The sequence below is a fragment of the Hakea prostrata genome, chromosome 11 (assembly GCF_041222555.1).
Source record: "Hakea prostrata isolate BN-2017 chromosome 11, UWA_Hpros_2, whole genome shotgun sequence".
Classification (NCBI taxonomy): domain Eukaryota; kingdom Viridiplantae; phylum Streptophyta; class Magnoliopsida; order Proteales; family Proteaceae; genus Hakea; species Hakea prostrata.
The window spans coordinates 11,192,424-11,219,383 of NC_142610.1; the positions used below are offsets into that span (position 1 = coordinate 11,192,424).

General features: G+C 38.3%; 1 protein-coding gene across 1 annotated transcript; it reads left to right on the forward strand.

Moving 5' to 3' along the window:
* Positions 1-26,439, forward strand: LOC149000085 (ER lumen protein-retaining receptor B-like). Its single transcript, XM_089139746.1, has 6 exons — positions 1-280; positions 4,557-4,822; positions 16,698-16,813; positions 25,448-25,521; positions 25,623-25,686; positions 25,770-26,439. Exons 1-6 carry the CDS (start codon positions 190-192, stop codon positions 25,804-25,806), a joined length of 648 nt encoding a protein of 215 aa, XP_088995872.1. The 5' UTR covers positions 1-189; the 3' UTR covers positions 25,807-26,439.
* The last annotated feature ends 521 nt before the right edge of the window (positions 26,440-26,960 follow it).

A 26,960-nucleotide genomic window follows, 5' to 3' on the forward strand; every position in this document is an offset into this window, starting at 1 on the left:
TCCTCCTTTTTGGTATTTTGATAAAGCTGCTAAACTAAGTTGGTACGTTCAAGTCAAATGGAAAATATGAGACCGAAAATCTGAGAATCATTGAAAATCATTGAAAATCATACACACTTGCTGGGGACCTTGCATGTACCAAACGAACCAGAGAGAGAGAGAGAGAGAGCGAGAGAAAGAGGCGCAAAGATGAATGTGTTCAGATTAGCAGGGGACATGACCCATCTCCTCAGTATAGTCATTCTTCTCCTCAAGATCCGCACAATGAAATCTTGTGCAGGTATTTTCTTAGTTAACGTACTCAATTTCCTCTACTTCTTTCAATTTTTCGTTTTGTTGTTTGATGGTTTCTCTGGGTTTTTAAAATCCATGATTTATTGGGAAACGAAATCAAGCATAACGGATAATTACTTCTGGGTTCTCTGGATTTTTGCTTCCTTAAGGTTGTCGCTCATTATCGAATATACCTAGAAAATATGGTTCATTTTTTGGTGTCCAGTGGGTAAATAAACAAAGTCACTTGTACAGCAGTGATCATCTGAGGTTTCTCCCTGTTTCTTTCATTTAAGAAATGTTCTGGGTATCTCACGTTTGTTCAATTTAATTTATTACCTGTGGTGTTGGCCATTTTTTATTTTTTGTTTTTTCAAATGTGAATCCCTATGGGTTGCCACCATTGCCGTTGCTTTAATTACCTATGTTAATGTTTGAATTTCCGCTGCATTTTCTCTCGCTTGTAATGACATTAGCATTAGGTTTGTGGCTATCCTGTATAATTGTGCCAACTTCCACTGCCAGCTTTTTAGCCTTGATTTTTGCACCTTTAAGATTATTTTTGCCCAACTTTATGAAGTAGCAGCCATTTATGCATTTTATATGTTTTATTTTATTTTGTTTAGGAAGAAAAATCTGGTAATTCAATTTCCAAAAACATCTTGTAGCATATAATCCTTAAGTGCTACAGATTCCATTCAAATTCTGTGATTGGAAGGGTACAGTACTACAGTAACCCATATATTCCTTTTAGCAATTATACTGTCTGTTCGAAGCCATATCATGATTCTGAAGTTTCTTTAGCTTCCAGGGGAACGATAACCATCTTCTGTAGTTATTCATTTGGATACAGGTGCTAAAATAGTTTGTCATCTGTATGCCAAAGTATTTTTGAGTTTTCATTTAGGTTGACTGGCACTAAAATAATTTGGTTCCGTGTCATTAATTGAGTCACTGACTAACCAAATCATATATTGTTGAAGGAATATTGAAGTCCATTCATGGGCATTGAGTCTTCATCTGTATTTGGATCCGATTTTCATAATGTCCTGCACATTATCTGAAGTATTAGTTTGAGTTTCTTTTCCCCCTTTTTTCTTCCATTGATTGCTCTATCCCTTCACATTAATGGCCCTCTTTTTAAAATGGTCCTTTCTAAAGAGTATTTAGAATACCTTTACTTTTACTGAAGGTGTGATGGACATCAATCTTTCTTCAATTACTCTAGCCTTTAGTCTCTTTTTGTGAGAAAGGCTGGGCACATATGCTGCTAAGTACTTTATGCCCGAGTCCAAAAATTCATCCCAGTGTTTGAGCTAGCGGTCCATTGTTAAGAACCCACGAATCGAATGCAAAACTAATATTATCTAATTGATAGAATAACGAAGAACAATGATAAACTAGTTACAATGGTGTCAGTCACCCTCACAACACATTGTTGCTCCTCAGCCTACGGCTGCCCAAACACTCACATAAATAATCCTTCCATTCTTCTTGCCTTCACTGAAGTCCACTTTTAGAGCTTCTTTGATGCAAGACCAATTGAATTCAGACCAATTCTTTTGGTAAACCCAATCTAAAGCGTCCCCTTTTAGGTGTTGGAGAGCCACACTCAACTTTCTCTCCTCCTCAATTTGGTGTTCCCAGCAGAATGGCAACACTTCTAAAAGCCATTCTTGAACATTGCCTTCGCCAGAAAATAAGGATAATCCGGTGTCCATCTCTTCCCGCGGATCGTCACTGTTCTGATACCAATTTGTTAAGAACCCACGAATCGAATGCAAAAGTAATATTATCTAATTGATAGAATAACGAAGAACAATGATAAACTAGTTTTAATGGTGCTAGTCACCCCCACACCTCACGGTGTCCTTGAGCCTACGGCTGCCCAAGAATCACTCACTATATCATTCCAAACCTCTCCACTCAATTGTCCTTCTATTTATTACCCCTCAATTAACCCTAATGCTTTCTCTCCTCCACATGGCATCATCCTAGGGCCCTAATACTAAAAATTTACAAGATTGAACTGGTCTTAATGGTGCCAGTCACCCCCACACCTCACGGTGTCCCTTAGCCTACGGCTGCCCAAAAATCACTCACTATATTATTTCATACCCTCTCCACTCAATTGTCCCTCTATTTATTACCCCTCAATTAACCCTAATGCTCTCTCTCCTCCACATGGCATCATCCTAGGGCCCCAACATTGATACCAGTTGATAAGAACCCACTAATTCATTAACAAAATTAATATGAAAACACCAAAAATTTACAAGATATAACTGGTTTTAATGGTGCCAGTCACCCCCACACCTCACGGTGTCCCTCAGCCTACGGCTGCCCAAGAATCACTCACTATAACCCTCTCCACTCAATTGTCCTGCTATTTATCACCCCTTAATTAACCCTAATGCTCTCTCTCCTCCACATGGCATCATCCTAGGGCCCTAACATCCATTTTCTGGGAGAGTTCACCCTCAGGAATTTGTTTGGTTACAAATAATAGTACATAGAGGAATGCCATTACATGATTTAGTTGTTGGTTTTACTGTTTCAATCAGCTAGAGCGTCTAACCTTTGGAACTAGCTAAGATTTCAGATCTTGCAAAAATTCTCTTACATAGAAAATCTGTTGGAAAGAGCATTTTTTTTTTCACTAGTCAGGAAAGTAGGATTTGACATGATGTTCACAAAGCAATAGATTTTTCATTCCCACTATTTTTTTTTACCAATTTGGCAAATCTATCAATAAAGGCAATTCACAGCCTATAAAATTCATGTCACATAAGGTATCAATTGTGACTTTCCTAAGGTGCTTCTTTTGAATTTATTTGATTATTGTAAATGGTTACTTACTATGAGTTATCCACGAAGAAAGTGTAGGAGTTTTTCTTCTGGTGATAAATCTTCCTTTTGTTAAACAATTTGATGACGAGGAGGGTGGGAATTAGAAAGTTTGCTCAAGCATGATGTTAGTGAGAACTTCACTACAAAGAACCAAAATCCCTAAAATTGCTTGGATGGCAGTATTGAAGGACATGCTTTCTGCATCCATGGTTCAAGAGTTTGAGCTTGAGGCTCAACTAACTTTCCTAGGGCCAGAAAACTGAGCTAGGGCAAGATCTTGGTGAGTCAGTGATTTCACCCCCCTCTAGCCGACTCAAATGGCCGTCTTGCAAGGTTTTTGATATGGTTTGGATGGGGCTGAAACTTGGTTTATAGCCTATTTTAGGCCTTCTGAATGAAATTACACTGTCAGGTTTATGAAAAAATAAGTCTAAATTAGAGATTTCCGACCATAGGTTGCAACTGTTATGACAATTTCCAAAAGTTGAATGACAATTTCCAAAAGTTGAATACCCTATTCTATACTTTCATTTGGTACTAAAAAAGTAATCAAACCATAAATTTGATGTAAGCACAACTTCAGTAAATATTAAAAGTGTTCGAAGTTTTTAAGCAAAGGTTGTAAGTTGTAACTACTATGATGAACTAAACATTAAAAAACCCCTATTCTACCTTGATTTAATCATAAAAAAAGTAATAAAAAATCTTACATTATTTAAGTAGATACAACTTTAGTAAACGTTAAGAATGTTCAAATTACATTCTTTTGGATGTTCTTGAATGTTGGTTAGATTGGTTGTAGATGTATGCTATATGTAGTAGCAATAATCTCTAGGAGCAACTCCAACAAAAGTCAACCAAAACCTTGAAGTCCGAGCTTCCAATAGAAAAATGCTGGATCTCTATCAAGTTGGAGTGAGGTTTCTCGTCTTGATTGAGTTTTTAGTTGGTTTGGAATTTGGTTGAAGCGACATATCTTGTGAGTTTCAGCATTTTTTGTTACTTTTTTCTTCTTCCTGTTTTAAAATGATTTGCCATTGATCTCATATCATCTTGCAAAATAGCAAGCATTAGTTCTCAATTTACTCTTGTATCCTATGTATAAGACCATTTGCTAGAAAGGAAGTTGTTGTCAATAATTACAAAAACAATGTATAGGCCGTATCAACCATGATCTTTTATCTTGTTACCTTTAGGATTCAGTTATATTCTTCAGCCGAAGTATGAAATGTAAAGAAAAACGATTCTTGACCTCTAAATTTCAATAGGGTCTAATCTTTACTTATAATATTGTGATAGAACTAATGGTTACATAATCCCTCTTTTTTTATGTTTTATTTCCATAGAATATGCCTAATTCCCAAAAGCGCATCATTAGTTGGATTTTCCTCTCTTTTTCTAAGAATGATTTACCTTTCTTTTTTCTTTTCCAGGAATTTCATTAAAGACACAAGAATTATATGTTATAGTCTTCCTTGCTCGGTATCTTGACTTGTTCACTAAGTACATCTCTTTGTACAACACTATAATGAAACTGGTGTTTATTGCCACATCGATATGCATTGTGTGGTACATGAGGTACCATAAGGTGGTAAAGCAGACTTACAGCAAGGATCAAGATATATTTCTGCATTACTTTCTTCTTCTTCCTTGCTTTTTATTGGCTCTTGTGATTCACCGTAGCTTCACTGTCATTGAGGTATAACTTGACTTAGTCTCCTTTGCCTGTGGTTTTGCTTTATACAATCTACATCATATGAATAGTTTGATTTTCTGTCTTTGACACTTCGCCAATGGTATTGGTTGCATCTTAAATTACATTGTATGATTTATTCTCAGTGAATATTTTATCTTAATTTGAATATCTCTCTTACCATTGTCTGACTATCTAGTTAGCATCTCTCGAAGCTTGTCTTCAGAACTAAACTTCTCCAGTTTTTGCTGCCAGTCCCAAGATTAGATAGAGGAGGTTGGCGATCAGGTCGGCAACAACAATTGAAAAATCCCAGCTTTGGTGTGTCAGGTTGGCAGCTGGAAATAGGAAAACCCTACTCTAATCCTTTTTACATGGATTCGAGAACCTTGTATTGTCAATTTTATGGATGTTCTGCTGCTAAATAAGCATTGCGCTAAACAATGGTTTGGATGTAGTACAAAGTGAGCAAGGGCGTGCTCTATAAGTTATTAGCCATGTTGGCGTGCAGGTGCACTGACAAGTAGGCAAGGGTTGTTAATCATCAATGAGTGCGAGTAAAAGAAGCTAGTGCAAAAATGTAGGATTAGTCTTGCATCTTTGGACAAATAGACGGGATATTTCTGGAGCATATCTCACCACTTTTATGCCCTAAACATGCCTAGGTCTAAATAATTAAGAAGGAGATGTGGAGCACCTCCTTAGCGATAAGAGACAAGAAGGGACTCCCAAGGCAGCCTTGACGGAGTTCCCTAGAGGCTTTTTAATAGCCACAGGGACTTCCATCTGGTTTAATGGAGATGGAAGAATTGACATGAGTTAAAAAAGTCATTGAGCACCAATCTTGAGAAAACTCAAAGAAATTAAGCAGAGTGGATCTGATACCCCATTCAACCTTTTCATAAGGCTTACACGTGTCAATATTGATTTCCATAACCATTCTTGCATTCCACCCCTCCTTTTTTAATTTTCAAATAGTTAAAGATTTCTTGAGCGGTAAAAAGTATTATCAGAAGTTCTGCCCTCTAGAAATAAATGTAGCCTGAAAGGGGGAAATAAAAATTTCAGATGTAGTTGTAGTCTATTGGCCAATCTTAGCGAAGATCTTATTACTGAAATGGAAAGACTGATGAGTCGAAAATCTGAGACTTCTAACTGCATCATTCTTCTTTGGAAGATGGCAAAGTAGGATGATTGACAAAGGCATAACTGTCATTGCCAATTTTTCTTCTTCGCTTCGAGAGTTTTTTCAAGTCGTTGATTTAGTGCAGGTAACGCTCTACTGGCTTCTCCTGAATGCGCTTAGGGTTTAGGGTTTTAGGGGGTTAGAGGTTTAGGTCCGTCAATTTGAGGAGGTTTATGCTGGCCTAAGGAAAAGATGGCATATTTTTCTTTATGTGGGGGGTTCTACTTAGACAGGAGCAATTTCAGAAGAAATAATCGGCTCAAAAAGGCAAGAAGCGTATGCGGGGTCTAAGGGGTCCGAAGAAGCAAACATAGTACTATGGTTGCAAGATTTTCTGGAGACCCAACAGGATCTGTAATCTGAGACCCATTTTAATCCATGATAAATTACATGTTATATTATTGGTTGTATGGTTGCCATCTTTAATGTGAGATTGTCTGGATCTTTGGAACCAGAACGCCTCTTCTGCTTCAAAAACCCAATTGAGTGATTTGATTAGTAGGAAATGTGAGTAGATGGAAAATATGCGTGTAGGTGGTCTCTCTTTGATTGATTGCAGCAGCAGCAGCAGCTGCAGTCTTTGGCTTAATTTGTGACACTGTTCTGATCTCCAGGAGGGTCTGAACAGCAGATTGTAGCCGTAACAGGCAGCTGTAACAGAACAGGGAATGCACTAGGTCAAGGGAGAAAATAGGCTAAGAAGAGAAGAGGGGACACGGATATTCGGCTTATAGGGGTTTTTGGCTTGCCACATGCAGGTCTCTTTGCCCTTCATCGTTACTCAATTTGAATGAGATTCCTCTTTCCTCAATGCAGCCCATTCAACTTAATTGTGGGGGGCTTGTAAGTGCTATCGCATATATACGGTTGTTCGACCAGCTATGATGTACAGTGCAGCGTGTTGGGTTGTTAAAAAGAATCATATAGATAAACTCAGTGTGGCAGAAATGAGGATGCTAAGATGGATGAGTGGCAAAACTAGGATGGATAAGATAAGGAATGATCATATTAGAGTTGGTTTGGGAGTTGCTCCCATAAGTGATAAGCTTTGAGAAAGTGTTTGAGGTGGCACGACCACGTTCGACGGAGACCCATAAATGCCCCTGTACGGAGAAGTGATATAATCCAGATTGAAGGAACTAGAAGAGCTAGGGGTAGATTTAAGATAACCTTAAGAGAAGTGGTGAGAAAGGATATGCATAGCTTAGGCCTAGTATCTAGCATGACCTCAAATAGAACTGATTGGAAGGCAAGAATCCATGTAGCCGACCCCATTTAGATGGGACTAGGCTTATTGTTGTTGTTGTTGTTGTTGTAAGTGCTATCGCATGTATACGGAGTGCCATAATTGCTCCTTAAGTTGCATTAGGACTAGAACCTGAGTTGACTAGTAACTGAAGCTAGACTAAGAATTAGAAATATGGCATTACATTTACAAGATTTCCAAAATAGAAGCAAGCAAGTTAATAAAAATTAGTGACTAAACCTACATTGTGAATCTGAATTTAAATGCAAAACTAAACTTCTAAGTTCCATGCACAGATAAAATTGAACCTTCTAAAAATGTCTTCACAGGATCTGGTCTTGGGTCCACAGGAGCTTCTATTAATATTCCACATAGCTAAATATGAGGGTTGTGACATCATTCATGTGAATAGTGTTTGGTCCTTTCTTCTTAATGTTTTATCCTACATCAGATCCTTTTGGTAGTGGAGAATAGATGTTGAGAATGATAGGGTTATGATCAGATACTAATGAGGCCACTTTATGCAAGGATGCATGCGGGAAGGTGGTCAACCAAGGGGGAGAGTTAAAAGACATATTTAGGAATTCCTTGGATGTTCTAGGATATTATTGCTTATTAGACCAAGTAGATCTAGATTTCAATAGATTAACCTTCTTAAATGAAAAGTCAGTGATGGTAGAATGTAAAACAGGAGCACAGGAGAAGCTAGATGTCTGTGACGAAATAGGAATTGAAATGTTTGATTCTTCAGTGTCTTATTCAGAACTTTACAATCAATATATACACAACTGCTATCTATGAAATAGGAAAGAATATCCTACCTAGAAGATTAGAATAAATAAGAAATCTACCTAGAATAGAAGATTACAATCAATGAGAAATCTACCTATAATAGAAGATTACAATCAATGAGAAATCTACCTAGAATAGAAGATTACAATCAATGAGAAATCTACCTAGAATAGAAGATTACAATCAATGAGTAATCTACCTAGAATAGAAGATTGCAATAATAAGAAAAATACCTGTAATAGAATATTACAATCTGATCTACTTAGATTAAAGATACTAATAAAATATTATGATATGATTCTAAGATTTTCCACACTCCCCCGCAAGCTGGTGAATAGGCATTCTCCATTCCCAGCTTGGATATGCATTTTTGAAAGGCTGAGCTGCTCAATCCTTTAGTAAGTACATCAGCAAGTTGACTATGTGTAGACACATACGGCGTACAAATCAGTCCGCTATCCAGCTTCTCTTTGATGAAGTGTCTGTCAATCTCAATGTGCTTGGTTCGGTCATGTTGACACGGGGTTATGTGCTATACTGATTGCTGATTTGTTGTCACAGTAGAGTCTCATTGGTCCACCCCATTCAACCTTTAGGTCTTCTAAGATAATCTTCAACCAAAGTAATTCACATATTCCTTGAGCCATTGCACGAAATTCGGCTTCTGCACTTGACCGAGCCACAACATTCTGCTTCTTGCTCCTCCATGTCACAAGATTGCCACCAAGAAATGTGCAATATCCCGTGGTCGACCTTCTATCTACTGCTGACCTCGCATAATCAGCATCGGTGTATGCTTCTAGTATCATTCCTTTATTCCTTCTAAATAAAAGGCCTCTCCTGGCGTCCCTTTTAAATATTGTAGCACACGGTGAGCTGCATGCAAGTGAATTTCCTTTGGATTGTGCATGAATTGGCTGATTACACTAACTGCATATGCTATGTCTGGCCTTGTGTGAGACAAGTAGATTAGTCTTCCTACTAGTCTTTGATACATCTCTCGGTCCACAACAACATCTTCTGCATTCCCAAGTTTACTGTTGGGATCTATTGGAGTGCTTGCTGGTTTACATGCGGCCATTCCTGTTTCTTTAAGGAGATCAGTGATATACTTTTGTTGAGAGATGAAAATGCCTTGTTGAGAGTGAGCAACTTCAATGCCAAGGAAGTATTTTAATCTTCCTAAAGCCTTGATCTCAAATTCCTTAGCCAAGCATTGAGTCAAATTTTGTTTCTCTTTTTCTTCATTTCTTGTCACTATTATGTCATCAACATACACAAGTAGTGCCGTGACTCCCCCATATGATGAGTGCTTGATGAACAATGTATGGTCTCCTTGACTTTGCTTGTAACCCATACTAATCATGACTTTAGTAAATCTGCCAAACCATGCCCGCGGTGACTGTTTGAGTCCATATAAGGCCTTTTTTAACTTGCATACAATATTAGCAGCTAAATCCTTCTCATAACCCGGTGGAACCTCCATGTAAATTTCTTCCTTTAGTTCACCATGCAAGAATGCATTTTTAACATCAAATTGTTGCAAGTCCCAACCATAATTTGCCGCCAAGGATAGTAAGATTCTGACAGTATTCATTTTTGCAATTGGAGCAAATGTTTCAAGGTAGTCAATCCCGTAAGTCTGGGTGTAGCCCTTGGCTACCAACCTTGCTTTGTACCTTTCTAAAGATCCATCTGCTCGATACTTCAATGTATATACCCATTTGCACCCCACAGGTTTCTTCCCTTTTGGTAATCTTACAAGTTCCCATGTTCCATTGCTTTCTAATGCTTCCATCTCCACATTCATAGCTTGCTTCCACTCCTTATTGGATAAAGCCTCAGATAAGGTGTTAGGAATGGCAATGGTGTCTAAACTTACCAGAAAGGCTCTATGAGATGGGGAAAAATGTTTAAAGGACAAGAATTGGGCAAGAGGGTACATGGGTTTCGTTGTGCATTCTCTAGTGCCTTTCCTAATGGCAATAGGAAGGTCTAGTTCATTACTATCTGTGGGCACATCGAATTCGGTTTGTAGTGAAGGATTAGTCATTTGTACCTCATTTCCAGAATTTGGATTGGAGTCTTGAACTTGCACTGATTCTGGAACAAGTTTCTTCTTCCTTGAGTACACTTTTCCTTTGCCAAATCTCACATGCTCAACATCAGAAATAGGCTCATTCATTTCAAAGTTTGACATATGTTCATGTTGTTCATAGTTTGACACAGGTGAGTCTGACACAAGTTTAGGTTGTTCACAGTTTGACTCAGGTGACATAGTGAAGTATTTGGGAGTGAACTCTAAGTCAAGTAAGGAATTCCCATTCTTATCTTCCATTATTGAATGCTCCCCCTGAAGATGAGGTGTGGAAAAATAAGACTTATGTTCATGAAAAGTGACATCAATGGAAACATAGAACCTTTTTGAAGGAGGGTGATAGCACTTATAGCCCTTTTGAGTGGAGGAATATCCTATAAATAAACATTTGAGTGCTCTAGGATCTAATTTACCCCGATGTGGTCCATGAATATGAACAAATGAGACACACCCAAAAATTCGAGGAACAAGGTTATTTGTCGTTTTTAGGTTTGGGTAGAACTGGGAAAGGACATCCATTGGACTCTTGAATCCTAAGACTCTCGAAGGCAGCCGATTTATGAGATGAGTTGCTGTGAGGACTGCTTCCCCCCAAAATGACTTAGGCACATTGTATTGGAATAGGGAGGCTCTAGTTACATCAAGAAGGTGGCCATTTTTCCGTTCAGCTACTCCGTTTTGTTGTGGGGTATCAACGCACGATGACTCATGTATAATTCCCTCCCTTTGAAAGAATGGAGTTAGAATTTGATTGAAATAGTCTCTGGCATTATCAGATCTAAATCTTTTTATACTAACTCCAAATTGGTTTTTAACCATGGAATGGAAGTTGGGAAGAACACAACTAACATCGGATTTGTTTTTGAGTAGAAAAATCCATGAGACACGAGTGCAATCATCAATGAATGACACGAACCACCTAGCCCCAGACACATTAGGAATTCTAGAAGGACCCCAAATATCACTATGAATGAGATAAAAGGGGATGGAACTTCTTTTCTTGCTTAAAGGAAGTGGTACACGCTTGTGTTTAGCAAGCTCACACACATCACAATGAAACTATCGACATGTATGCCTTGAAACAAAGAAGGAAACAAAAGACTAATTACCCTAAAGGAAGGATGTCCAAGTCTGTGATGGTAAAGCCAGATTTTTTTCTTTATTGGTTTGAGAAGGACTACCATTAGTAGCATGTGATTGGCTTGGTGCCTCAAGGTAGTAGAGTCCATCCCTTTCTCTAGCATGTCCAATCGTCCTCCCCGAATCCTTGTCCTGAAATATACAATGACTATGGTGAAAGACTACATTACAATGTAAATCTTGCGTGAGTTTCTTCACAGAAATGAGATTTATAGATAGTCTAGGAACATGTAGAACATTTTTCAAGGTGAGGGATGAGTTGAGCTCAATATTTCCAGTTCCAGCCACAGTAGTTAACGAGCCATCAGCAGTAGCTATCTTCCTACTACTTGGACAGGGAGAATATGTGGTGAAAAGATTTGGTGAGTGTGTCATGTGGTCAGTTGCACCTGAATCTATGATCCAGGGGCTTGGAAGAGAATTACTAGAGACATTTAATCCAATAGAAAGTGGAAACTCACCTGAATATGCCAAAGAACATGTACCTGGTTTTTTGTTAAGGTTGCTCAAAAGAGTTTTTACACGTTCTATGTCCTCTTAATTAAGGCTAGCAACCTCTTTATTAGTGACTTCAGGTTGCTGTGCAAATGTAACATGCGCCTGACCATTATTTCCAGATTGCTCTCCTTTGTGCCGCCACTCTCGGCTAGGAGGTTTACCATGAAGTTTCCAGCATCTTTCCCGTGTGTGACGAGCTTTCTTGCAGTAGGTACACCATAGATTGTCTCTGTTTTGCAATTCTCCATTCTGCAGATTTTTTATTTTCTGATCAAATGTAGTCCCGAAAGTAACCTCTCTTGGTTCTGACATACTCTTTGTAGGTGCTTAAAAATAGTATGTGAAACAGTAACCAAAGATGCAATAGAATGACAGATAAGGCGGAGAAATAATAAATCTGTTTTTCAGGTAAGGAAAAATAAACAGAACAGAGCTGAATAAAGAATGGCGATAAAGGCCAAAGGAAGAATAATCTCTGTGTGGCGGAAACACCAGAGATTAAAGGCAATGAAGGCCTGAAAGCTGGATAGCAATCCCAAGATTGGTTGGCTCTGATGCCATGACGAAATAGGAATTGAAATGTTTGATTCTTCAGTGTCTTATTCAGAACTTTACAATCAATATATACACAACTGCTATCTATGAAATAGGAAAGAATATCCTACTTAGAAGATTAGAATAAATAAGAAATCTACCTAGAATAGAAGATTACAATCAATGAGAAATCTACCTAGAATAGAAGATTACAATCAATGAGAAATCTACCTAGAATAGAAGATTACAATCAATGAGTAATCTACCTAGAATAGAAGATTGCAATAATAAGAAAAATACCTGTAATAGAATATTACAATCTGATCTACTTAGATTAAAGATACTAATAAAATATTATGATATGATTCTAAGATTTTCCATAGTCTGGAACCCAAAGCCCCCCCTCTTCCCCCCTCTTTCCCTTTTTTTTTTTTAAAAAAAATTAGGGGCCCCCAAAATTAAAATTTTATTATTTTTGAAAAAATGTGGAAAAAAAAAAATAATGGGGTCTTTTCTTTTTTGTGGTGTTTTTTCTTTTTTTTTATTTTTTTTTTTTGTGCCGGCGGGGGGGGGGGGGGGGGGGGGTTTTATATTTTTTTTTTTTTTTTTTTTTTTTTTTTTTTTTTTGTTTTTTTTTTTTTTAAAAAATAAATATCGCGCACTGTTTTGGTCTGGAGAAGGGGGAAATTCTTTTTTCTTTGCTTTTTGACCTTATTTTTCACTTATTCTTTCAAGATTATACAAGAACTGTTAATTCTTCCTATTCCTCAATATTTATATGCATTCAACCATTGGGAACCTGGGACATGGAATACTGGGTTCCTCTTTATGTTTATCTGTCACTGTTCACTGCACCCGGTAGGTGGTACTTGATGGTTGAAAGTTCTGTAGTATTGACTCAGTGATTATTCAAGATAAGTTTGTACTTTGTATTAGAAACTTCCAAATCTTTATTTTGTGTTTTAGCTGTTAGTTAGTGTCTAGTTTACTTTTCATGTTTACCCTGAGGGTTTGACTTTTATTGCCACCAACAGTGCAAGTTCAAATCAATAAATTGAGTGAGTGTGTGTGTGTGGGTCTTTTCAATTGAAATTTTAATATGATTTTATGGCTTTTAATTAGAACAAGCTTCCTGAACAAGCTTCCCTTTAAGCTTTAGAACCAACCATGCCCATTTAACCACCAAAACATTAATTTCAGACACACCAAAAAAAAGGGAAGAAGGAGAAGAAGCACCATATTGTCAAGATCTTGAGATTTTGAGAATCTTGACTCCGTTTAGATGGAAAGTTTAGCTGAGTTTTTGAGCTTTGGTATTGTAACCATTTCTGTAAAGCCCCTAACATTTCAAGATAGAACAATTAGGGTGTGGTAAGAAAATTTCAAAACATCCAGAGAATGAGAGAAGTACCAGCCAAAGATCATCAATTTTGGCATCAAACATGGAAACAGCATCCTGGCATTGGGTAAAAGCCATGATAAAGGTATCTAGCTTGAAGATTATAGACACACATGCAAAGGTTAAGCATAATTTTGAACACTGTAATGAGTAATCAAAGTATTGGTAGGAATTACTCGGTTTGGTGTCAGGTATTCAGCTTCTTCCTTAAGAAAGTAAGAAATACAGCATTGGTGTTGGATTAATAGCCTCCAAAGGAAATCCAGCCCAAAGTGGTCTACAGAAATACTGGTTGATGATGGTCCAGGTTGCTCAAGTATTGAGAGTCCCCTGTTAGGAGGTTCAGGAACCATCACTGAAGTCGGAGGGGAGACCTCCAGAGTTGAATTAGAATGTCCTCTTGAGAAGGAATGTCAGGATGATCATGAACTCCTGAATTTTTTTCCTTTACATAGGAATCCAGCGAAGTGTTCAAATGGAGACCACCTGTAAATGGAACAGGTAGAGCAACGCTTGTAAGCTCTTCCTTGAAAGGTTTGGAAGGAAAAAGATCATCAATACCTTCTACAGATATAGGTGCTGAAGTGTTTCAATCCATTGCTGTGGGATCCTTCTCCAAGTTAATATGGCCTTCACCAACCAAATGAGTAAAACGTGGACGTTGGTCGTGGTCCTATGTTCATTTAAATCTGAGGATGAAGAAGTGTGATTAATTTATGCTTTTTGCGATTTAGAATTGATCCAAGAAAGGGATTCACCATCAATGATGGTTGGAGGACATCGTCAAAAAATCCTACTTTGTGTAGTTTCTAGCTTGGTGAGCCTTTGAGCAATTGGAGGAATGTAGTTCATGGTATATGCAATCACTGCAAAAATAAAGTTTAAAGAGTTCATACTTGATATGCATTATGGTTAGGATAAGCTTCACCTGAATGATTGCAAATAGTTGGCAAGACATATACTGCTCTTTTCTTCTTAGAGCTGATCTTCACACACACTTAATCTTTCAGTAGCCCAAACTCTGATTAGGTCAAAATTCTAGAGCACAACTGGTGCAAGAGACAGCCTGTCTAATTGCTACAATATCTAAACAAGCATCTGAAGGAGAGAGAATTTGGACCCGTAGCAGAACACTCTTGTTCTTTATAATGGTGGTCATCACTCGGTGACTAGGGAACCAGCTGAACCAGCTGATGGTCAAATATCCTGGGGGACTAGGAGAAGGCTTTATCTTTGGCTGTCATGTAAACTCCACAAAGAAATTCACTCATTCAAGCCGGCAAAAATAACTGGCTCCCAACGGTTCCTAAAGTGATACAAGGAAATCACGAAGGATACCTTGACTAGGTTAAGGATAACCAATGTTGTAGCCTTTAAAGAGCTTGCCTGTTGTGTGTTTAGTAGGAGAAAACTAATATGTTGGAAAGGTTGCCTTTGTTTTGTATCATGACATTGTTGGTAGAGCTGGGTGTTTCCATGAGGAAGTGTACGGTAGCTGAAGGAGATGTCAACACTAGAACAGGAAGACGTGAGAAGGTATCCACCACAAGAAGGATTAGGGTGATAGGAGCAGTTCAAATGTTTACAGGAACTAGGCAAGCCTGGATAAGACATGACACTGCAATAGGACCCCATTGCAACAATAGAGTGCATACAGATGAGAATAAAAGTTAAGAGATTGCAGAAAGGAGAAATGTTAAAAAGAGACTAAGAAATATGGTGAAAAAAGGAATGCAGTTTGAAAGGGATGAATTGAGAATAGGGGAAGTGACATCACCACAACCCTGAAACCTATAGCTTGAAGCCAAAATAAAGAGAGCCTAGTATTGGAACTTGGAAGGAAGTGCAGTGATAAGAAAAGCTGTGTAGTGAAACTGGAAGGGAGTTAGCTAACAAGGAAGGGGCATGGGAAAAACCTAATTAGGGTTAAAGGCAGTAGGGAAGAGGAAAAAGGCCCATGTGTAGGAGATAAAGATACCCAAACCATAAAGTGAGACATTGCACAAAATACATATTGTGGAAATCAAAGTGAATCCCCTTTACAAAATGTGGGAAGATGAGAAAGTATAAGCAAGCGAATGACAAGTGGCACAAAAGTTGGAGGGATGGAGAGACACTTAGAAAAAACCCTTTCCAAGATCCATCCAACAAGAGATGAAAAACAAGCAGGTAATATGACTATGAATTGTTTTTGGATTCTCTCTCTCTCTCTCCCCCACTTTTTTATAGAGCTGTCCTTGTCTAGTAATAAAATTTGAGTAGTAAGAGAGCATTCCAAAGTGGCCCGGTATTCCTTTACTGATTCAATCTGATTGTAACTTGCATGTCACCCTGAAGGGGCTAGACCCAGCTATGTTAAGCATTGGGTTCATTGTTGTATCTCAACTTGGGACCTCTTCCTTTTTGTATTACTCTCTCTCTCTCTCTCACACACACACACACACTCACTGACAGTCAAACAAACATACGCACATGGCACACACTCACACTCCTTATTTTATAGTGTAAGCTCGCATTTTCTCTTTAAATGTATCAAATAGGAAAAGGGCTAGCAGAGACAACAGTGAGAACAGACAACATGCACGCATGAGTTATAGATTCCACAATCTCTGCTAGCATCAGCAAATATCTCCTCCCTTAACTAAATTTAGTGAGATTATTTCCATTATCTGTGGTTCCCAGCATCATACTCCCCCGCTTCCCCCCCCCCCCCCCCCCCCAAAAAAAAAAAAAAAAACCAAAAAAACCAAAAAAAAAAAAGAGGCAAGAAATAATTGGAAGCTGATAGAAAATCCATGGGAGCTCTATCTTACTTCTGCTTCAGCCAAGGTTTTCTGAAAATTTCGGTTCATTTGTCTGAGTGCATCTGTGTGGTTGTGTAAATTGTCCTTGTTAAATAATGTGCACTGAAATTTGAGTAATTTAAAACTATGTATTATTTACCTTCATTTGATTTATAATTAATTAATACTCTTCTTAATGCAACAGGTTTTATGGACATTTTCACTTTATCTTGAAGCAGTTGCAATTTTACCACAATTGGTATTACTCCAAAAGTCAAGAAATATAGACAACTTGACGGGGAATTATGTCTTTCTACTTGGGCAAGTGTTCCTTCTAATATCTTTATTTTGGGGGTTAGGGAGTTGGGTTGTGGGTGGGGCTGTTTGATCTTCTGTCTCTTAATTTGTCGAGTGAACAAAATCATTACCTGGCCATAGGTCTTGCCACTTTTGAAGATATAACCTAGTCATTCAATTAATACAGGGATGGCTTGCTTCACAGAGGAAGCATTTGCTCATCTGATGCTGTTAGAGTACCGGATCTGATAAGAAACCAGTAGTAGAGAATAGAAAATAGCTTAACACATGATATTGATACACAAGTACGAATATGCCTTTGGTGCCTTTTTGCCTAGGTGGGCACCAAGATGATGCCAAGGTGACCCAAGCATGAATAGAAAGAATAGTGACGTTGATACACATTTGGTGCCTTTTTGCCTAGGCGTGCACCAGGATGATGCCAAGGTGACCAAAGCATGGATGGAAAGAACATTAACGTTGGCTTGGATTCTAGGGTTTATACTGAGTACCTTACTTGATAATGTCACAATGTATGTCATTGGATTGTGTATAATAGCATCTAAACTGATGATAACAGTATTTGAAAAAGAGAGCAGTATATGAATTGGGAAGTTAATGTAAAACTAAAATTAAGGATGAGCTATCCCCAATTAGCCCACAGGGCCCAAAACAGAAAACAGAAGATGAGGACAACTTAGTAATCTCAGGTTTGAAACAAACCAACCTCCAAAACTATGATCAGCCTTGGTTTGAATGAGACTTGTATGGTAGCAAACGACTGCTTTAAGTTGGATTGGAAGATATGAGGGTGGTCACCAAAATAATTTTTTTGGGTTGTATCACAAACTATCCAGCAAATGGCTCTGCAACTTGGATCAAGGGAGTCTCTAGTGAGGAATGTTATGCTGTAAATTTAAGACTAATGTGATGGTTTAATCCTTTGTTATGGAGGTGGAGTGAAAATAGAAAGCTTGTGTAATGGAGGATTCAGTAGCAGTCCTAGCACAGCAATTTGTTGATGAAGCAATCTTAGTTTGAAGGTTGTGTTTTACTTTTTTGGGTGAATCGGAAATCTTCCTTTAGTCAACAATAGCAGCAACACAAGTTTAGCTTTAGTGGAACTATATCAAGAGCAGCAGGCAAGGAAAAAGAAGTTGGGGTTAGATGGGTTTAGCACCTGTTTTCTTAAATCTAGAGTTTAGCAGTTGATAGCAAGGCCCCATAAGCCCTAGGAGTTTAGCCCTCTCAGGAAGGCCTCAGCCCTTCTTATCATTAACATTGCTGAAGAGATTCTTCATGCTAAAAGGCAATCTATTCATTAATTCGGTAAATCATTGGTTTTTTTTTTTGGGGGGGGGGGGGGGGAGGGGCTGAGTACTGCTTTACATATTTGTAGAGCTGTGGTACTTGCTCTCCAAGTTTCATGCTTATATAAAAATGAGTAATTCTAGATGTAGAAACTAACTTTTCTGAGAATTGAACTGATTCTCAATTCCAAATATAGAAACAACTTAACAGCAACTAGTATCCAATAAAAATATAAACAATTTAACTCCCCCACACATAGACAACATTGACCCTTCTAGGAATCTTCACATGATCTGGTCTTGGGCTTCACAAGATCTTGTGGTATCATTCATTCACAGAATAGGGAGCAGGAAGGAATTAAAAAAAGGGGGGAGGATGGGGAAATCTGAGAAGAATTAGACTTGTAGCAGAGGAAAAGGGAGAAGAAGACTCTTAAGAAGATGAGAAAAAGATGGGGTTGAAATCCACATATAATACTCAATCTTTAATTAAAAAAAGGGCAAACCCGGTGCCAAGGCCTCCACACAAGCAGAATCTAGGGGGGCCTTTCCTACGCAGCCTTACCCCAACCATTTTTGCTGGGAGGCTGTTTTGATACCCTGACGTTAGTCTACAACTGTGATCCACCGACCATTGTGCTAAGGCCCGCCTCATTAATACTTTATCTTTAATTCATATCTTAAAAATCCCTCATTAAGTTGAGTGCAATCATTTAAACTAGGGATAATTACTATTGCCCCCTTGTACTTTGATTTTATTACTAATAAAACCCTATTCTTTACAAAATTATTGTTTCCCTTCTTCCTTATAATGGTGTTAAGTTTGAATATGTGATGTCTACTTTGTCCTTCATTAAAATTAAGAAATCAAAAGATGATGCTCCCCACATTTATAAAAACTAGATTAAATGTCAGTTTTAACCTTATTTTCAAACTTCCTTTATTTTGACTGAGGAGAGATAAAAAGGGCAAATTGCACTGGCACTTCAAAATGGAGGCCTTAAAAGTAATGACACCCCACTTTATTCTTGAAAAACACAGATACCCCACAATTGGATTTTCATTGGACACATTAGTCCAATTTGTCACCAAAAACCTTTAAATCACTGTTGATTTTTTTTTCCTTCATATTTTGATAGGGATATTTTTGGAATTGAAAGAAAATAAACAGTGATTAACAGTTTTTAGTGAGAAATTGGACTAATGCGTCCAATGAAAATCCAATTTTTGGGTGTTTGTATTTTTCAAACATAAAGTGGGGTGTCAGTGATTTAAGGCCTCCATTTTGGGGCGCCGATGCAATTTGCTCAAAAAAAAAGAAAAAAGAAGAGCATAGGTCGTGGGAAGAAAGAAGCTATTAGCATATTCTGCGGGGAATGTCTCTATTACAGAGCTTTATGAACTTAAATATCTTTAATAAAACTCACTTCTACCACCATTGTTGCAGTATTTATATTTATAAGTAGTAAAGAAGAAAGAACAGGGGAGGAGAGAGGATTGAGTTAGCTTAGCTACATGAATGAGGTGAAACGTTCAAGTCTGATTTCCATCCCAACCCTTCTCAAAATCGGTGGCAGGATATGCTCTGGTTGACTTAGATGAATGAGATTGCCTGTCTAAGAAGAAAGAATCATCACTGAAGGATATGGTGTTAATCATCACTTGCAGTGGACTTGTAGTAACTAAAGCATGGATCTTTTAGAATTATGAGTGTAGTAGTCAATACTCTGGTGGATTTGAGCAGTAGAAAAGACTTAAGTAATTGTGATTTGTGATGACATCACATGAGGTATGAACCATTAATGGCCAGCACAACTCACTAGCTTTCATCTTTAAGACTGGGCCAAGACTCCGTATTAATGCCTGCAGCAGCCAATATTAAGGGATCTTAACTCCATATCCAGGTTGAAGCATCGGATTCCCACGAGTTAATCAACTTTCTTGCCAGACGGGCTTGATTTGGTGAGATTAATTTGGGGTTTTCAGTGAAAACAACAGAAGGCATAAACTACTAGTAATAACTATCCATTACAAGTGACTGGAATCATTAAGTTTGGATAGTACTAGCAGAACCACAGTCAACGAGTTAAGGAATACTGGTTTGAAGGTAAGACAAAATTATTACAGTCATCAGATAACTGCTGCAGGTTGTTGCAGACCTCAAAGAGAAGAAGAAATTAAAGAAGTGAAGTTAAAGATTAAGTGGAAAATATACTAGGCGGTTTTCATTTTCTAGTTTGAATTGAATTCGATCTTCCTTCCTCTTCAGTTTCCATTTGAGTTTTATCCAATCACTTCTTTCTTTATTTGACGATTTCTTTTTAGAGAAGAAAACAGATTATGGTTAATTTCCCCCCCTAGTTAATTAAGGATAATACTGTAACTTGTCAAATGGGTAAATAAGTAAAGAAATAAATATAGGGCTATTTTGGGGTTTTTGAGAAAATATAAAAATGCCACATCATCAGTAAACTAACAGAGTTTAATGGTGGGGGGGGGGGGCATTAGTAATTGTGGACAAAGTTGTTGGATTAGTAATTTTGAAAAGTACAGGGGATAAAGTAGTAATACAATCAAAGTACGCGGGGGGGGCGCAATAGTAATTATCTCTTTAAATAATAATAGAAATATACTCCATTAAAACTAGGACTCATAACAATTTAAATCAGCTAAAATTATTTCTATATAACCTACCCAAACTACAATTCTGATTTCATAATTATCTCAATAAATAAATCATAAAATCCTAGATTATCTTCAAAACTCCTACTCAAAACAGCATCCTCTTATTTATTTATTTATTTTAAACTCCTTGCAAATAGGACTGGGGCCTGCCAAATATGAATAATAATCTCCTAGGTTACTGTTCATTTAAACAGTAACTGGTTTTCTGCATCACACTGTGTTACTGTTCAAGTGAACGGTGTTCTGGCCTCCTTTATGCCCTTCTTGATGACCTGCTAAACTAGTTTGACCAGGGCCAGTTGGTCCATCTGAGGCTGGTTCAGTTCTGCTCAGGTTCTACATCATTACTGCCCTTCTTAGTTGAAGATTTGACCTTGAATTTTGAAGAATAATAGGAACCAAGCTCCTCTGATCAGGCTTTGCAACTTTCAGCTCAAAAACACATATAGCCAGCACAACCATTTAGCATATTACAAAGCTTGGATTGAAGCTGTAATGGAATCTTCAAGTTAAATCAACCAATTACATTGATTAGGCAATTGCAGGGAGCTGCTGCAGATAATTAGGGTATTGGGGGGAAGAAGACGAATTGCAGGTTTTAGGGTTTTAGGGTTTAGGATGATTAATTGGGGTCAGGAAAAGAGATCTAATGCTAAGGAAGGGATGGGGCTAATTATTCCAAAAGGGAGTGGGAATTGGAGGAGGGGATGAGAAGATATGGGAATTAGGGTTTGGGGAGAAAAAAGGAATGCTGCAGGGATGGGAGAGGGGTTTAAAAGGGTTTGAGATGAGGTTGGAGATGGGGATTGGGATGGGATAATCACTTCATTGCTGTATACTGTTGGGGGATTGAAGAACTTTTAAAAGAAATAATACCACAAAGCTGCCGCAGGGTTTCCTTCCACCCGGAAACCATAGACAACATCAAACGTAATCTCCTTGGCTGCAACTCTCCTCAATGTTTTACTCATCAACATAATCTGACTGATATTACATGCCTGGGGCTTTTTTATAGCCTACTGAGACTTTGACTTAACTTTGAATCCAATACAAAGAAGGATTCCTACTTTATTTAGAACTCCCACCCTACTAAGGACTCTCACTTTGAAAGGGAAACCAGCTAGAAATGAACTCCAAACTAAAAACAACTGCAATTAGAAGAACTTCCCACTCGAGAAGAGATCCTATTTAAAATAAGATTCCAACTTAACTACTCCCAACTAGGCCTGTAAACGGCTCGGATTCGGCTCGGATACACCCCTATCCGAATTCGAATCCGATAAGAAAATCGTCTATCCGAATTCGATCCGATAACCGACGGATATTTTTAAAGGGTATCCGAATTCGAATCCGATAATTTATCGGATATCCGATTATCCTCCGATTTGCGAAAATATCCGATTACTGGTTACCATTTTCTGAGTTCCGGTGACTGCGAGCTGAAGAACCTGAGTTTAGGTGAAGAGGTGAAGAGGTGAAGATCGTCACATTTTATTCAAAGACAAACAGAGCTACGTTCTTACCGGCGGTCAGAAGCACAAGAACCCAGCGAAACAGAAGAACAATAAGGGTCTGATGAAGAATTACCGATATACTTACCCGAGTATATACTTTAACGCTCTAGAAAACCCTTACAGCTTGTGGAACTCAGATTTAAAGTTTAAACCATGAGAGATCCACTCTCAAGCAGATCCGGTGTTTTGCATTTCAGAGAAAAGCCGTCATCTAGCAATCGTGGGCGATGGAGTCTCAAATAAGGCCTTCCACTGCCGCTACTTGCTGCTACTTGCTGGTTGCTGTTGCTTACCGCTACTTGCAGACTGCCGCTGGTTGATGGAAACATTTTAGGGTTTCTTTGTTTCCGTTGTTCGCAAACTCAAAAGAATGAAGGAGAAGAACAAGGAGACTTCATCCCGCATCTAGTTAAACAGTGTGTAAAAACGTTGCTAAGAAAAATGGTTATTTTAAAACATCTTAAAATAAAACCGACAAACCCATGTTGATGCGTGTGTGTGAAGTTTGCCATGTGATGCGTGTGTGTGAAGTTTGCTATTATCTAAAAATATGAATTCTTTAAACTTAATCTGGATGATGTGACAAGTGACAACTGATTATTTAAAAATCCACAAAATGCGCAAAAGTGATAGAAACGCTCCGAATAGTCAAAATCACGTTTGTTAATTAAACTTATTAAAAATTTATATATATATTTTAAACGGATAAAATACTATCCGGATAATATCCGATCCATTTAGTAAATATCCGAATCCGAATCCGATTGCTTGTCGGACGGATACGGATACTTTCCTGTAAGAAAAAATTCGGATTCGAACGCTCTTAAACGAATACGAATGCGAATACGGAGGCGGATTTTGGTTATCCATTTACAGGTCTACTCCCAACTAGGCTAGGACTGTTTAATCACTTAACAAGGGCTGATTCAAATAACGAAATAAAATTAGAACTGGAGTCCCAGTAAGATTCGGATAGACCAAATTGGGCTAGACTAGGGTGCCCAAAATGACCAAAATGCCCTCCATGTGGTTCAACCTCCCAGTAGGGCCACAGGGTTTTGAGCAGCAGTCTTATACTTTCCTTCGGCTCTCGTCTTGGGGTGGTCCTGCAATTTCACATCAGTTCTCCCCTTCCTGAAAATATTCATCCCTGATGAATGGTTGAGAGCCCTGTGCCTTTCATGCAAAGCTAGATCGATTCTTTGAGATCCTGAGGGTGAATTTGTCCTTGAATCTTGCAGTGATGTGGAGGGAGTAACATGGGTAGCAGCTTGTACCATTTCCAGGTGAAACTCGGGCAAGGTAGGAACACTGGGAATTAAGTCTTAAAGTTTGGCTGCCTTTTCATTGAAGGACCATGTGGGCAAGACAAATTCAATATTAGTCGGTTCAAATTCAGCAGCCATGCTCTTGGGATCTTTTTTTTATCACTGCTTCTGGCAGTACTGTTATCTTGGTTATGTCTTCATGAACCTCTGTGGTACCATCTCCCACCTAGTGGTCCTTCAAGTCAAAGGTTGGTGGCACATACTCTAGAACTTGGGATAGCTTGTAGGGGAGTGCTCCAAATTTCTTCCTTACCCTGCTCTAGGCTAGCCTTGATTACTTTAGTCTCTTTCTCTTCAAGAATCTTCTCTGCCTGTATAACATCAGTCTTTGTAGTTTTAAATATTACCTCTTCTTTGGGTAGAACAGGGTTAGGAGCTAGATCAAAGGCATGATGAACTTCAGATAGGGAAAGGTACTTCTTCAGGCAGCCCCTGGGATTACTTCAAGCTCCGTAGGTTGCTGCTCAGAATACCAAAACAATCAGGCTTTATGGTATTCTTTGAAAGAGTATCAATTTCTCCCACCCCTTTTTACCCATCCATTTTTTTCTCTTGAAAACAAATGGTCTTTAAGGCAATTTGGTCCCATTTTACGACCTGAATTAATTGGGCCCCTCTTGGAGAGGATTCTCAACTTAGGGGATTTCGACATTCAGTCTCTCTTCCTAATAGCAACAACTATATATGTTTCATTGTGTCTTCTTTATCATTTCAATCATCTGGGAAGACAGTAACAGGCGGTTGTTCAGAGGTGAATGAGATATCGTGCTGTAGTAATGCTAGATGGTCTACTATATCTCTTGGTTATTTATCCAACACTGGCATCTTGTGGTTTTGTTTGTAGTAGATTTGTTCAAACTCAGCATTCTTGGGTTGCTATCCCCTCTTAATTTGGTTAAATTCAAAGTGGTGTCAGTAAACCTAGGTGCAGCTGCTATAGGTGAGACATTCGGGACCATAATTGTCATATTTGGCTGGTGTTCTCTGGTCCACTTGGCATTTGCGATTCCATCAGGTGGAGCTGGAGGTGCTTATTAAGGGTCTTGAGTTGTTTTTGTCTAATGTATGGAACTATGGATGAGTGGATGGATTGATGGATACCTTAGGGGGTGATTATTGGTTGAGTGTAGTCTAGCTCTGATGGGCCTCTGGAATACTCATGTCTTGTCAAAAAGAAGTTAGATTGTGTTGTCTTTGCAGTAAATTCTTCTCGTGGTGTATGTGACAGCCAATCCCCTTTCTGATGAGCTTGGTATAGATGGGAATATTAGTCTTTATATTCGGGTTTATAGCCCATTGATTGACTTTGCCAATTGTGGTTTTGTTGGCACTTTCTACTGCCATTGTTCTACAGTGTTTATTTTTAGCTAAAACTTTTTCTTGTTTTCTGCCAAAAAGAGAAAAGTGAAAAATGGTTTGGTAAGAATTTGGGTTTAACTGCAAATCAGGTAATAGCTGTAGAGACCCATTCTAGTGAATAAAATGGTATGATGGTTATTATGGCTGACACTCGATGTTAAGCACCTTAATGATTTGCTTCGTTATCTCACTACTACTCATCAAACTTTAGTTAGTTCCTTACTTTTTCTGTTGTCATATTTGTGGTTTTTGGCATACCTATGAGCATATCGGAAGTTCATTTCAATGACTGTTGGATACAAAAGGATGTGTCTGTTGTATCTCTAATGAATCTTGTGGTTTTGCTTGCTGTTCTTCCAAATCTTGCACTCCTCCCATATAAGAAGAGACACTTTGTATCCTGTGACTTTTTGTCCATGCAAATGATTTATGTCTTGATATTCCTTCTTCTGGCCACTACAGCGCTTACCGAGCTCTATATCTGGTAAATTGGGTTTACCGTTTCTTCACAGAGAACCACCAGGCCCGTTGGATATGTAAGTTTCTCTGCCTCCTGTTGGCACTACCTGTATGCAAGCCTCTTATGCCTTTATTGCTCATTACTATCTGGATAATAACTATCTACTATTGGGTGCAGCTTGGCTATCTGGCCTGGTTCAGACAGCTCTTTATGCTGACTTTTTTTACTACTACATAAAGAGGTAACTTAAGTTTTCCTCCTCCACTGAACTATAAAATCCCACTCACACTAAGAAATATGTCATTGTGTCTTTGTTTTGCACAGCTGGAGAAACAACGAGAAATTTCAGCTTCCTGCGTGAAGATGACCATTCCGATTTAACAACAAAAATTAGGAGTTATATGGCAAAGGTTTTAGATCTCTAGAGGTGGTTATATATTTTTAGTAGTACTTCGACTTTTGTCTGTTGAACAACAAACAAGACTCATACCAATCAAAAGATCAAAGTTTAGTTGCTCAGATCTGGTGGTTTGTAAATGTTCAATTAATTCCTCTCTGGGATTGTCAGCAGATGAGATATAACCAAGTAAATCAAGTGTTTAATGATGGTACCGGTTTCGATCTCAACCTGATCTGCACATTGGTAGAGCAGACTAAATCTGATAGGTTCAAGTATGACTTGAGTGAATTACCATACTGGTTCATGTTTTCCCTGTTACACTAACTACAGATGGAAAGCTAAACAGAATGAACCCATTCACTGTTTTGCAACAGTGGAATATAAGTGAATTCATGTTCCAGGGTTTTATGGGTTTGCATTTGATAAAATATATTCATTTGGATTCAAAAGGAAACCCTAAAATCGTTTCCTCTTAGCATGAATCAGATAGGATCCACAGTTCAATCTTCTTGAACTTCATCCAACACTTTAGGCAACCATCTGTAAGATGCCCATGGGTGGAAATAATTGGTAGGAGCTTCCATCTTCGTGGATGGTCTTCCTAACACTAACCAAAACCCTCTCTCTCTTCTCTACCCTTTGTAAAATGAAGTCTCTACAAGAAGGTCAGGGGGTAAAACAAGAAAAACATGGTCAGTAAAAGAACCCAACAATGGGTTGGCCTTGTGAGCCCTTATGGTTTCTCTTAAAAGAAGGGTAAAACCATATAAAACAAAACTTCCGGACATCAGACAACCATACAGGTATAGAAATGGATGGGTTTTAATGGGAACTGGAAGAGATGGCAGTCCAGGGGGTTTAGGCTGCTAGTGAGCCAGAGAGGGGGGGGGGGGGGGGGAAGGGGGGGGGGGGGAAAAAAAAAAAAAAAAAAAAGGGAGAGAGATTTCATCATCATTATGCTTATGAGGGGCCTCCTCATAATCCTAGGAATATAGATTCATTTCTGAAAGTTCAATAAGAGCATCTTAAGCAATTAATCTTTTGTTTTAGTTCTACATCATAAGATCAATCTATTATGAATAAAATTAATATCTCAAATGCAACTTTGGTTCTTC

Bases quoted from the DNA above. Each gene is read 5' to 3' on its own strand.
- LOC149000085 (XM_089139746.1), top strand. From the start codon at position 190: ATGAATGTGTTCAGATTAGCAGGGGACATGACCCATCTCCTCAGTATA. The intron at 4,823-16,697 runs GTATAACTTGAC...TTAATGCAACAG, and splicing joins GTAGCTTCACTGTCATTGAG to GTTTTATGGACATTTTCACT. The intron at 16,814-25,447 runs GCAAGTGTTCCT...TGGCCACTACAG, and splicing joins AATTATGTCTTTCTACTTGG to CGCTTACCGAGCTCTATATC.